The sequence below is a fragment of the Temnothorax nylanderi genome, unplaced genomic scaffold (assembly GCF_030848795.1).
Source record: "Temnothorax nylanderi isolate EJ_2023f unplaced genomic scaffold, tnyl_v1.0 TNYL_tig0034_pilon, whole genome shotgun sequence".
NCBI classification, from domain to species: Eukaryota; Metazoa; Arthropoda; class Insecta; order Hymenoptera; family Formicidae; genus Temnothorax; species Temnothorax nylanderi.
In genome coordinates this window covers 156,071-168,727 of record NW_027249096.1, presented here as the reverse complement: position 1 = coordinate 168,727, position 12,657 = coordinate 156,071, and the positions used below count along the sequence as shown (strand labels likewise).

The window sequence follows — 12,657 nt, the reverse complement described above, 5'->3', positions numbered from 1 at the left end:
AATATTTTATCTTCTAAGAATTTCCGTTGTACATATCGCACCCCGAGAGGAATACTATCACAACTAAAAAAAATTCCGTTTTGAATTAAACCCATAAAAAATATGTCTAAGGTGTTCCCCATATGCTATAATAGTGTTACAAGTCTATATGCAAAATTCGGGAGTAGAAGTGTCGTTATTCTTTTAAACTGATTAAGTTACGATCGCTGGATGAATAGTGTCATAAGTGAATTGACAAGTAAATCACAGCAGTCTTCAAAAAACAGTATAAGTTTCATCATAATAAAATGTCGTAATTGCATTAGTTATCTCACAATTCAAAAAATTGAATTAAATTTGTTTTTCTCTCTCCTGAAAATTGAGAATTTTTGAGTTGTGACAGTATTCTTCTCGGGGTGCGATATGTAAAATTTTTTATATCTGTATAGATTTACATATATCTATATAACATATAGGTAAGTTTTAATAGATGCTTTGAGAAGTTAGAGAAAATTATTTCCATGACACGGAGGTAGCTAATAGTTCTCCGTATAAAGAAAGTTAAGAAAATCGCACGCAAATTAAGGACATCTCAGAACGTCATATCATTTGGTGATAATAACGGTGCATTCTGCCTACTCATTAGATCATGCTCGTCACGCACTAAAATTGATCACATTGTGTAATGATTAGACATCGGATTTTTTATATGCAGATTAGTGGAAAGAAGCAATTAATAACTAAGATTATGTTATTTATAATATCCAACCATCTTTATACTGCAACATATGTTAGGTATAAATATGTTGGACATTATAATTAACATAATCTTAGTTATTAATTGCTCCTTTCCACCTCAATCTGCATATAAAATATCCGATGTCTAGTTATAATTATTCATTTATTAGTTACTATTAAGATACAGCTGTATATATGTATTAGCTTTAAAAAATCCATTTTTCTTATCACGCTTTGTGATCAAATGCTAATAAAAGCAACAATTTCAAGATTGAACGCAATAGTTATGATCATAATTACTAGAAACTAAGTAATTTTATAGGAATATAAATGGAATCATTTATACAAAGATATCTTAATACTCCACTTTTTAAATTTTATATAAAGTGTTGCATAATAAAGAAATACGCATCGCTAACGCCTTTAAGACTAAATAGAATGTATTGTATAATCCATTAGATCGACCTTGCGACGTGTATAAGGCTTAAAGGGGACTAGAACAAGTTCCGTTACACCTTCTACCTGCGAGTATAGCGTGGGCTATCCATCTGGTTATTCTTGTTCATTTTTTTTCCTAACTAAGAGGGCAGGACATTTCGCGTCTGTGACCTCCACGCTGGAAGCGGTTATCGATGACCCGTCGGGTGACGTGGGTCGCGCGAAACGGGAAAGGAAATTTTACCGCCGTAATGTCGCCAAATAAATAACGATTATATTTGATTGCCTTGTACACTCATGATTGCGGAACAGCCGATCGAGCTCGAAGTGTCGACGCTCGATTTTACACTTTGCTTGAAAACGATCGTGGGGAACATCGATGTTCCGATACAATAAACTCTTTATAAACTTTTTTAGATATAATTAAACATATGGTACACTGTCATAAAAGTGTCTTGAACAAAATACATTCATTGCTAAAACGTTAATTATTAGCTACCTTTTCTTGAATAAATATACGAATTTTATTACTTCGTGGTACATTTAGCTTAATCCTCAAACTGATTTCTCGAAATTATTGCTGCGAAACTATAAAATTCATTGCCAATAATAATTTACGATGTCAGCTCCCTTTCTCTGGACAGGAACCACACGTTCATAGGCTCGGATTTTCCCTTCATGGATACAGGACCTCTGTACTCCAAAAGAAACTGCGGGTCTTGATTTTCGGGCATACAGAGATACCTGCAACAAATTGTATAAGCATTTGTGAAAATCTTAACGCTAATATAATAGCCATCTTTGAAAGAAAAAAAGTAATATGCAAGAAATATGTCCCTTGCGTTTTTTTACGAAATATTTGTTATATTTAAATAAATCTCGACTCTCCCCTCTCTTGTACATGTATAAAGTATGAGAAGCCTGCAGCAGCCTTTTCTAACATGGATATAACTTGTCTCAGGAAGGGTGCATCGAAGAAGCCTTCAAAATGCGTGTTTTACGTCTAATCGAATTAGGCCTGTCGTGCGCTGGCTTGTTTCTTCTGCTGATAATCATTAAAACGTGAACGTTTGCGACGACCGTTACGCGATATTTACCCGTCATTGAAATTACGTGCACCGTCGAATTCTCTAGACATTGCGTTGCCTTTTAATTAAAGTCACTCGCAAACCATGGAGGTATTGATAGATTGTTATTTCGACAGGCTATTCTCGGAAATGGAACGCAGTTGCTTAGCCTCGCGATACAAACGTCGCGAGTTGGTCAATTATTTTACGGATGTGATAAACAGTTGTGCAGAAGGTAACGAGATTTATGATATCCGCGTTCACATATTATGCGCATATTTACGCGTGACTAGCGTAAAGTGACAAATGGACCGCCGTCGGGAATCGATAACCATTAGTACGACAACGTTATTTTATTATCCGTGTATCTCCGACAGAAAATTCCTAAATTTCCCTATAGACGATACGCTCTTCCACGATATTAACGACGCGCATAGTTTTAATCCGCTAAATTCTTATCTGTCCTCGCGGCGCTACGAGAATGCCTGAAACACGCCTGAGAAAGATATCGCCGCCCATTATGATCTTACCGTTACATTAAACCGTGCCTAATCCTTTCTATTTGTCTTCGTTGTTTCGCCAATGCCGTTGCAGTAACGGTGAAAAATACCACGCGCCACAAACGCATCACCACGAATTCCAGAATAATTTGCATCTCCGTCTCGCGCCCGCGTTCTACGCGGAGAAATTCCATGACTTTTTTCACTCGCCGTTTTACAACCGATGGGACTATGAATCACGCCCGATGCTTGGTGCTTCCAGCGGAAAATCTCGACAAACAGGATGTGTGCGAGAGGATCGTCCTTTCGGCCCTGCGTTATCACAATATCACGATGATGGAGAACGGGTCGATCTGCCTGCTCGGCAAGTTCCACAACGTTCTGTACGTAGCGGCGAAGCTCTGCTACGACTGGAATATCGACAACAACGTGATCGTCAGCCGACTGCTAAACGACATATTCTACTGCGAGAAGACGTTCGAGCGATTGTTGGTCGGGGCGATTTTCGGTACGCGCGTAACGCATTTTCTGTCCGGCTGGAAGTGCGACTTCGACGATCGCGAGGAGAACATCCGGGCACTGGTGTACTTCTTGGATCACGCGATTAGCGGCCGGCTCGAGTACCGTTGCGAGTCCTCGCCGATAAAGAGACGTTTCATCGACGTGCCCATGGAGTCGTACGGACAGGTTCTGCCTCTGAGGGTCGCGATCCAACACGGCGCGCCGGACATCCTGTTGATTATGCTGCGCTACGGCGCGTCGGTCGAGTCCGACAACCTGGCCCCGTCGCCGATGGAGATCATTCTAACGAAACTCAGCGAGTTCGAGGCACATCCCGGCGAGGAGGAAGTGGTTTACCCGGAACACTTGCTGACATGTCTGAAACTGCTACTGCGGACCGTCACCTCCGCCTGTGTCAGAACTCCCGATCACATCGCCGCTCACACCGGGATCTTCAGCGTACCTTTGTACGAGCAATATCCCAATCTAACGAATACAAATCTAGTACCTCCGGAACGTAGCGGAATTCGTCCGGCGGAACTCCGGCATCTGTGCCGTTGCCGAATCCGCGAGGCCCTCCATAGCAACTGGGCGCTACCACATGGAATCAAGAAACTGCAGATTCCAGAGTCTCTGAGAAGTTATCTGGATCTGCTGCAGGACTGATGGAAAATCTCGCTCGCGGTGGTCATAAAACGATCGGCATCGACCGTTTCTTTTTGTTCCGGCAGTGAATTTCAGAAGTATTTTATCATACATTCATACGTAGGTATGTTTTAGAAATTCACTGTGATTCGATAAAATGCGCTTTCTACCGGATTCGGCTGCAGAATTCAGCAAATGCGCGCGGCGAAGTCTTTTAAAGTCACCGTATAAGTTCGAATCTTCGATATTGAAGTTTGGCGAAATATATATAGAGAAAGTGAAGCGAAACTATGACGGAGACTTTGATAGATGTGAATCCTATATCTAAATGTATGTCGGACTTTACGCGGAATTTTTGATGTACGAGAGCGAAATCGCGCGAGACATTCACAAGTAGGTCTAAGGTCTAAGGTTGAAGAAAAAGTCAAGTTAAAAGGTCGGGTGTTAGTGCCTTATAATAGCACTGTGTTAATGAATCTTGGGAATTAGAGAGATACTTTGTCAGGGACACGAGTACACTCGTGAGTGCGAGTATCAGAAAGATTCAAGAATAACGGAAAGTATGTCGTGAGACAACGTAATATGTACACGTTCGGGAAACCGAAGTTGCGATCCATTAGCAACTTTCTTCAATCTGAGAAGAACCGAATGAAAGAGAGAGTACGGTAGAAACATTTGTATAAAACATAATTATAAAAATAAGAAATCGAATTTTGAATATATTTTATCGTATAAAATAATTTGTATATACATATTTAAATATTGGCAATATTTTAAGTAAGTTACCTGTAAGCGTCTTCCGAAACATTGATTTTTCCTGGTTGGCCGGTGGTTTCCGTTCGACTCGTAAGATTCACGGTATTTCCGAATAAACAGTAACGAGGCATACGATGGCCAATTACACCGGTAACAACTTCTCCACTGTGTATACCAATTGTAATTTTCTGTAAGATAATAATTAATCAACATAGTATTACTTTTAAGAGGTTTAAAAAAGGAATATGTTTTTCTCTTTTTCCCGTGACACGTATAATATTTTCTATAAGCACGTTTTGTTATCAAAAAGTATTAATTATTTAAATCATAAAAAGATTGGACACTTTTAATACAAGCGTAAAATATCTTGCAATGATTGTCTTCTTTTCTCTATATCACGTGTCTGCAGCACTGAAGTTTAAATTCATTAAAATTGCACCAATCCTTTTTCTCTTGAAATTTGAATCGCGAATTGCACGGAGTAAATTCCAACTGTGATCCGTTGTTAAATATTTAAGTAACGTGAGAATTTCATGGCACTCGACAAGAAAGAAGTTAGTTCTCTTTGCAAAAAGGTACAAAAATAGTAGTGAGACATGCCATCTGTCCCTCGAGAAATTGTAGACGGTACGCGCACACGATATATATATATGTATATATATATATATATATATATACATACATCTAACTACATAAAGATACGAAGAAGATTTCAACTTTCTACAAAAGTCGACGGATGGACTGTCTCGATAACTCCTTTAACGGCAATTCTTTCGATGTAGCCGTTAGAGCGTGATGTGCAACGTTTAACGTCCAATCTTAAATTGACTTATACTGTCAACTCTTCTCAGATCAAAGCGTTTCGCTCCATGGTCATGTAACAAAGTACAGCCAGCTGAGTGCGGACAGCTTGTACATACCACGGGTTCCCCATCGATCTGCACTTCATCCGCCGCGAGATCCATCATGTCCAACGCTAGACGAGCGATGCATCGTGCATGACAACGACAGGGTTCCGGCAATCCACTTACCGCCATATATTTATCACCCACGGTCTCCACCTAGATCGAAAAGTAAAATTAATGATGGAAACCTGAGATATATCCGAGAGAGTGTTATTGAGAGAGAGAGATAACGCGTATTTATTTCCTCTTTTTAAAGCGTTTTATTATAAAGATTCATAAATGTCTTTTATGTATAAAAAATTATGTACGATAATTTATTGTATTGTATCTAATAGCAGTCTGTTTTCAAGCTACATACTTAATAGCAAAAATGAAATTTATCGCAGATGTTTACCTTATAAACGTTAGGATTCTTTTTCGGGTCAGTCAACACGTCGAAAGCCGTGTACAGCTCGTTGAGCATGTTAACAATCTTCATAGCGCCGTTAGAATCTGTGTGAGCGGCGCAATAAGCCCCGAAACCGACTATCCCGGAGAACAGAAGAGTAACGCAATCATACTTTTTCGCCGGTACTGGTCGTGAATGCCTGAGCTCGTTCGCCACCGAAATAGGAAGCACCGAGTAAAGCAACCTACAGTGAATACAGATGATCTTTTATTCAACGTCGCGCGTCGCGCAACTTCCCGTTGCGCACGCTAGTTTTGCCTAATCGGATTAACATTCGCGAACAGTTCTCGGGGAAATTTCCGCAAGTCGGCGCCGACGGGAGAAATTAAATTTGGATAGTTTCGACGAGGGAGTCTCAATTGCGGGAAATCTCAGGAATGATTTCTGCTTTCCGCCGAACGCAAGCGGAAGTCGAGTCCCTCCCGTCTCGCGCGGTATCGTGTCCCGTTATAAATCCATTTCCGTTAATTTCCATCGGAAGGTATTCCCGAAGCGCGCTCCGCGGCGCGGAAAAGAAGTCGCAGATCTCGCGTATAATCGTGTTATCTAACTGAAAAAACGACGAACAAGCCCGGCGGCAAGGATTTGCCGGATGACGAGGAAACGCCGTGGGCGGAAATCCCCTACCTGTCGGTCTTCTGCTTCTCCCCGTCGAGTTCGCGATACGTCTGCTGCAGCTTATCGGTGAGCAATTCCAAGTTGCGCGTCAGTTTGTAATCCGCCTCAAATTGTTCCGACATCAGGACCAGATCTCGAGTGGCGTCGTGAAGAGGGACGTCGCTCAAGTACAGACCCCGCCTGGAGCCGAAAGAATAACACGGGGGCGATATATAATGCGATATCGCGACGGCGCGGCGGCGGCGGAGATGTTCGTCACGCGCGGTAGCGAAAAACCACTCCTCTCGCCGTATCAAGTGGTACGTCACGTATAAAACTTTTAGTAATGTCAACACAAAACTTTTACCAATTATGCTTAACACGGACGAACGAAAGATTCCGAAGTTGACCGAGGGAAACGAGATTATCGAGACGCATTCCGCAAAAGCGGGAAGAAGAAGTTTAAGTCTTATATTGCTACAACGAGGTTGCGCAGAGAAGTTTATGCTAATAAACTATACTTTTCTATCCTTATCTTCCTGTGTTATATAGTTACCTTATTTATTGCGCAATAAAAGAGCGATAAATAGATTGTATAGTGATAATTAATAATGATAAAAGAATCTTACGTAAGTCTTACCTAGTTAAATCGTCCAGGTTCATAACACTTGGATAACATAGAAAGATAACCACATCGGTCTCACGTATATACAACATTTGACCCTGGAATAGTTATTAAAAATTAAAAACTGTGAAGAGTTCTCTATTGATTCCATCTCATTCTTGATTCATTTTTATAAATTACTGACCTTTAAACGTAAATATGAATATTCCTCGGCAGCGGCAACCCGCATAACTCCCTTTTTCGTTCTCAATACATATACTGTATTAATATGAGACAATATATTCTCAAATGTTAATTCCAGATGCGGTCTGACCTATGAAGATCCGAAATGACAGTTAATTAACCTAATTGCATGTAATAATTTATTAAATTGATTTATATAATATATATCAAAATCTATTGGATATTGCGGTTGTTTTAAACAAAATTACGTGACGCAATATTCGCAGTAATGGCACCACTCAATGTGCCTACGATTTTTTTAATTGCGGGATTATAATGGTAAGCTAATTGACAACATTACATTTCGTACGCATGAACAATAACGCAAATTATGTTAAATGGTTAGCTCGGTCAACACGCTCTGTGTCCATCACAATAAGCTGCATTTGATATACATTCACATGCTTATGGGCATGCATGTAATGGCAGGCGCAATGCGTTATGCACTAATGCAATTCCTTTGACAAGGAACAATTAGGCAGGTTTATTGAAAATTAGTAATCGATATCGGGCGCAGACAATACTTCGCGCAGTGCTGAAATGCTGAAGCGATATTATCGAATAAATTTTCTCTTATTCATAATCCGTAATATCGTAAATTTTTAAACTGTAACACTCAGGAGCACGTCTTTAAATGGATCTACGATTAATGATTAATTAGTCTACAAGATGCAAAATGAAAAAAAATATGTGTCACGTACAAAATACGTCCAAGTACAAAATCATGAATTTGCGACGAAGCGAACAAGAGGCGAAAAATGTTATAGATTCTAACGAACACATTGTAGTTTGATGCTCGTCAACTCACAGTTAAGAGAATGTCGCTTAGTTTGCAATGACCGCTGGAAACCTCCGGTATAACACGTGTTATGGTACATCCGGTTTGAACTATTGTAAGGTCCCGATTGAACATTAGGTGGAACGGAAAAACTCGACAGAACGTCGTTGGGCTGACCTTCGGCTCTACGGCAATTCGTTAAATATATCTATTATTTCTTTTTTATCATAAGATATATCTTCACAGTTTTTTTTTACACGTAATATTACGTGATTTGTGATTTTACTATCAAATGATTTTTTCATGTCGATGATTTTTATTGGAAACGAACAGTGATAAACCACTCACCAACAGACAATGTTTCCAGTTCAGCGATCATAGGGTTTGATACGACTCCTGGCCCTGATGTGTCAGTTATGAGGAATTGCACATGATCGCATTCACTTTTGGTCTTCACTATTTGCATGTCAACGTCCGTGCCGTGCAGTTTTTTTGCGACGGTCTATTTCAAAAATAAATTGAAATGTCTCCCCCATCACTTCCATCCAATTCGTTAAGACATTTCCGTTAAATAAAATCATCGCTGCGCTCTTTCTCGTGAAACTTTTCGGAGCCGAGAGTTTTTACAGCGTTCAGCGTTGAATATATTTTCAGAAATAATATTCAAGAATAATTAAATTTCGTTCCGCGAGATTTCGATCTCTCGAGTCTTGCATAACGAATCGCATTTTTACAACAGTAAATAGAATACCTTAACAATTCCAATAACGATGTATTCCAAACCAGGTCGATCTGAATAATAATGTAAAATAAGCGCTCCATCCTCGGGTCTCTCGGTACATCTAAATGACGGTGCCCTCATGCCCGGATATAACGTACCCAAATGATCGTGAAGCGCGTCCAAATTCTGCAACGTGACACCGACGTATAACATACGTGTATAACCGATATGTGCGCACATGTATTTTGTTTCCAATATCGAATATGAATTTAAAATGTATATATCTCCGATAAAAATATTCTCGCGATGCTACAACAATAATATAATCCGTGTAAGTAATATTTGAATAGATTTCCGTTTTTATTAAATACAAGGCAATAAATATTATACAGTTAACGTATTAAAATGAACAAAAAATTAAAGAGTAGGTAATATAAAATGTAAATGTGCAACAGCTGATATTAAAGTTTGGAGTACTTTTATGCGACATGATAATTCTCAGTATTGTACTGCAACGTGTAAACGAAATAATGTGAATAAATTTCTGCAGGAAGTAGAAAAACCATGCTATATTTAATTGCGCTGTTCTCTCTGTTACACGGGATGAATAATTGAGAGAAATTGAATATACGTTAATAAAATTCAGCGCATCGCTGTTCAACAATATAAATCGAAATTTTACTTGTCAGTGTCAAAAAATAATCGTAATATCTATATTTATTTTTTATAATGTTACTAATAATTTATACTAATTTATCAATAATACTTATTAATTTAATTCTATATACTTATTCTTTTTTCTAGAACATATACAAAATTATATAAATATAATTTTAACGATAAGGCTTTCTAATTTATTCATATATATTTATCCATGTATATCCTGTTCTATCTGTGACTGGTTTAGCAAACGGTTTAGCGATAAATTACGGTAACGATATACATACTAGACGCGGAAAACGTATGTACAATTTAACGAGTATTAAAACTGTCCTTAATGCGATTCTGAAGCGTAAACGGGATCGAGTTGAATATAAGATACAGATTCTACTTTTCGTGTCGGTAAACCAGTATGACCAAGCGCACTAATAAACTGTTCATATAAGAGAAATCTGTAATTGATGTGGGCAACCTTCAAGATTTACCTGCAAAAAATCTCTAGGTGTTGCTCCGAGAACTTGAAGAATCTTGTCGTAACCGGAATCTTGGCAGAACTCGAAGAACGTTCGACCAAATAATTCGAGTATTTCGTTGGCAGGTAGATCTAAAGCACAAGATGTCTAATAAAATTTTCTGTTATTTACAAATAAGTCCGCACGACGGACTTATCTCGGATTCTGTCGTAAGCATACGTACTAAGCTTATTGACAGCAGCGGATATCAGATTATACGTAATCTCGTCTTCATAAATTTGTCGCACCAGAAACTGTCCTTCCATATTAACCGCTGCATCTTTTCTAAATCATCAATGCAATTGTAAGAATTCGATAATAAGAAGAAAATAATTCTACAATAATTATAAAATAATATTCAATTGACATTTATAAAATTCAACCGTTATTTATGGCATTTCCAAATTCTCCATTTTGCAAAAATTCGATATTGGCTTAGAAATTGAATAATTGTTTCATAACAGCTTTAAATTCCAAATGTGTTTTATCGCTTTACAAAAATTTTGAAAGCTTGATAATTTGTTAAACACTTTACGCGGTCTTGCTGTCATTCAATTTACGTGTCAAGTGTTCAGAGTAGTTTAGTTCTTTGATATGGATATCAGGTGTCACTTGAAGCTTACTTCAGCGCCTTTTGAGAGCTTCTGTAACAGCTTTACCAATATTCATATCACGGAACAACTTAGACTATCTTCCAGAAAAGTTCTTCGGAAGGGAGTATACTTATAAGAAAATGATAACGATAACTACAATAAATAAATACATATATATATATATATATATATATATATATATATATATATAACTACATAATAGAAATAATAATTAAAATAATATTAGTCATTCAGATTTTAATATTAGTTATAAAAATAGATAATAATCTTTATATTCATCTTCTGATTAATTTTAAACGTATTAAAGTTTATGTCTCAATTATATATAGTTCAATTTTCTTTTAAGTAACATTATTGAAGCTTATGTTCTAAAGCATGTGTCAAGTGCTATACGTTACTTTCTAATTGTGTTATGATGTTGCTATAAAACCAAATGATACCCCTGATATTACGTAACATTTTGCAACCCAATTTTGCCGGTAATATTACAAACTTCATTTGGGGCGGATTAATTAACTCCCTCATAGGTAATTTTAAACGATCCCTATATTGCTCATAAAATAATTTGTATTTTGAGGTATATGCGAATACATATATACTAGAATATTTTTATCACGCAAATTTAGAATGTAATCAATATAGCAAGTTTATGGACTATTATTAAAATAGAGCAATAATTAATGAAAAAGGTAATTTGTATTTTTAAATTTATGTTCATGAAAAAGTTGAGAACTTGTAATCTTTTAATTCTGCAAAATAAAATATCTTATAGGAGTCAAAAATTAAAAAATTGTTTGTTTTAAAACCTTTAAGCATAAATCAGAAATAATATGTAACATGAATGGAAAAGTCCAAGAGAAATAATATCTCTATAATTCTCAATATTAAAATAGTGAAAGAAAACTCCCACGTGTGGCATAGCAACTTTGATGAATACAACAACTTTGATGTGGATGTAACTGATGTAACATGGACATGTAATATTGGCATCGTATAGATATCGATATAGAGCTCATAATAAAATTTATTCCACTCAATGTACAAACTATCCTCCCTATAACTGACCTATGTCAATACTTGATTGCCCGTCGGACGGACGATAGGGAGCAAAACGCCGTAGGGAGGGTTCGTGCAGGTGTATAGAAAACCGTGCGAGAAAAAAGACATGAAAGGCAACAGAAACAGGCAATCTATTTTTTACCTACTTTATCGTTTCCCACGTCTCGTTGCCGAAGGTCTTCAAGACCAGGAGCTCGAGGGCGTAATTCACAAAACCGTACTGCGCATACAAGGAGACATGAATGACATATAATCGTAATTCACCGGGGGGTAAATTTCGTATGCATTTGCCTTCGACGTCGCGCACAGGTGCTGACAGAGACTCCGCGGGGGTATATCCTCCAACGTGTGATCGGAACCCTCGCGGGTCATCGCCGTTCGCAATTCGAATGCAATCAGTAAGTAACGCGATTATCAGCACCCGTCGACGTCGCGCGCGCCCGTTCATCGAGTCATCAAGTGTTCTGCACGGACGTACCATGCTGCTGCTCCTGATGACCGGACCGGTGACAATCAGGGGGAGGGGGGCTGACCTCACTTCTCACGCGTCACTCCATTCCGATTGCCGATCCGTGATGGCCGTGTTTATCTCGTGCACACGAGCCGCGTACTGGAAGACGGCCCGTTTCGTTCGCCGGCAAACGATGGGGTATCGATTTTTCGCTCGTCGCGGTTGCGCCACCTAGAACACCACCTAGTTGCTGCGCTCCTCTTGCACGAGCCGCCCTCGAGCGAGGTGCACACTACCACCCTTCGGCTCTCCCAATCCGCTTTGCCACGGCGGAGCGGTGCCGGCGGCGCTATATAACTTTACGAATGAATACTTATAAGACCTTCGTGAGATTAGCGAACGGGAACGACTTCTGTCAGCTCGACTTGGTAGCCCGCGCTC

At 38.6% G+C, this 12,657-nt stretch overlaps 2 protein-coding genes across 2 annotated transcripts; one reads left to right on the top strand and one right to left on the bottom strand.

The window, feature by feature from the left end:
• Positions 1-1,409: 1,409 nt before the first annotated feature.
• Gycbeta100b (guanylate cyclase soluble subunit beta-1-like) lies at positions 1,410-12,404 on the bottom strand. Its single transcript, XM_071703144.1, has 14 exons — positions 12,244-12,404; positions 11,912-11,985; positions 10,277-10,377; positions 10,066-10,184; positions 8,951-9,106; positions 8,548-8,701; positions 8,230-8,384; positions 7,384-7,512; positions 7,215-7,297; positions 6,605-6,775; positions 5,924-6,161; positions 5,545-5,685; positions 4,655-4,812; positions 1,410-1,899 (listed from the first exon to the last, which is right to left on the bottom strand). Exons 1-14 carry the CDS (start codon positions 12,244-12,246, stop codon positions 1,770-1,772), a joined length of 1,812 nt encoding a protein of 603 aa, XP_071559245.1. The 5' UTR covers positions 12,247-12,404; the 3' UTR covers positions 1,410-1,769.
• On the top strand, positions 1,906-3,919 carry Stops (SOCS domain-containing protein stops). Its single transcript, XM_071703145.1, has 2 exons — positions 1,906-2,457; positions 2,985-3,919. Exons 1-2 carry the CDS (start codon positions 2,328-2,330, stop codon positions 3,887-3,889), a joined length of 1,035 nt encoding a protein of 344 aa, XP_071559246.1. The 5' UTR covers positions 1,906-2,327; the 3' UTR covers positions 3,890-3,919.
• Positions 12,405-12,657: the final 253 nt, after the last annotated feature.

What these genes read in the sequence shown, in the direction of transcription:
- Gycbeta100b (XM_071703144.1), bottom strand. An exon ending in CGCTGCTGTCAATAAGCTTA is followed by an intron (nt 10,185 to 10,276) that starts GTACGTATGCTT and finishes CTTGTGCTTTAG; the next exon opens with ATCTACCTGCCAACGAAATA. An exon ending in TCGTTATTGGAATTGTTAAG is followed by an intron (nt 8,702 to 8,950) that starts GTATTCTATTTA and finishes TTTTTGAAATAG; the next exon opens with ACCGTCGCAAAAAAACTGCA.
- Stops (XM_071703145.1), top strand. Translation starts at nt 2,328, where the DNA reads ATGGAGGTATTGATAGATTGTTATTTCGACAGGCTATTCTCGGAAATG. An exon ending in GATAAACAGTTGTGCAGAAG is followed by an intron (nt 2,458 to 2,984) that starts GTAACGAGATTT and finishes TGGTGCTTCCAG; the next exon opens with CGGAAAATCTCGACAAACAG.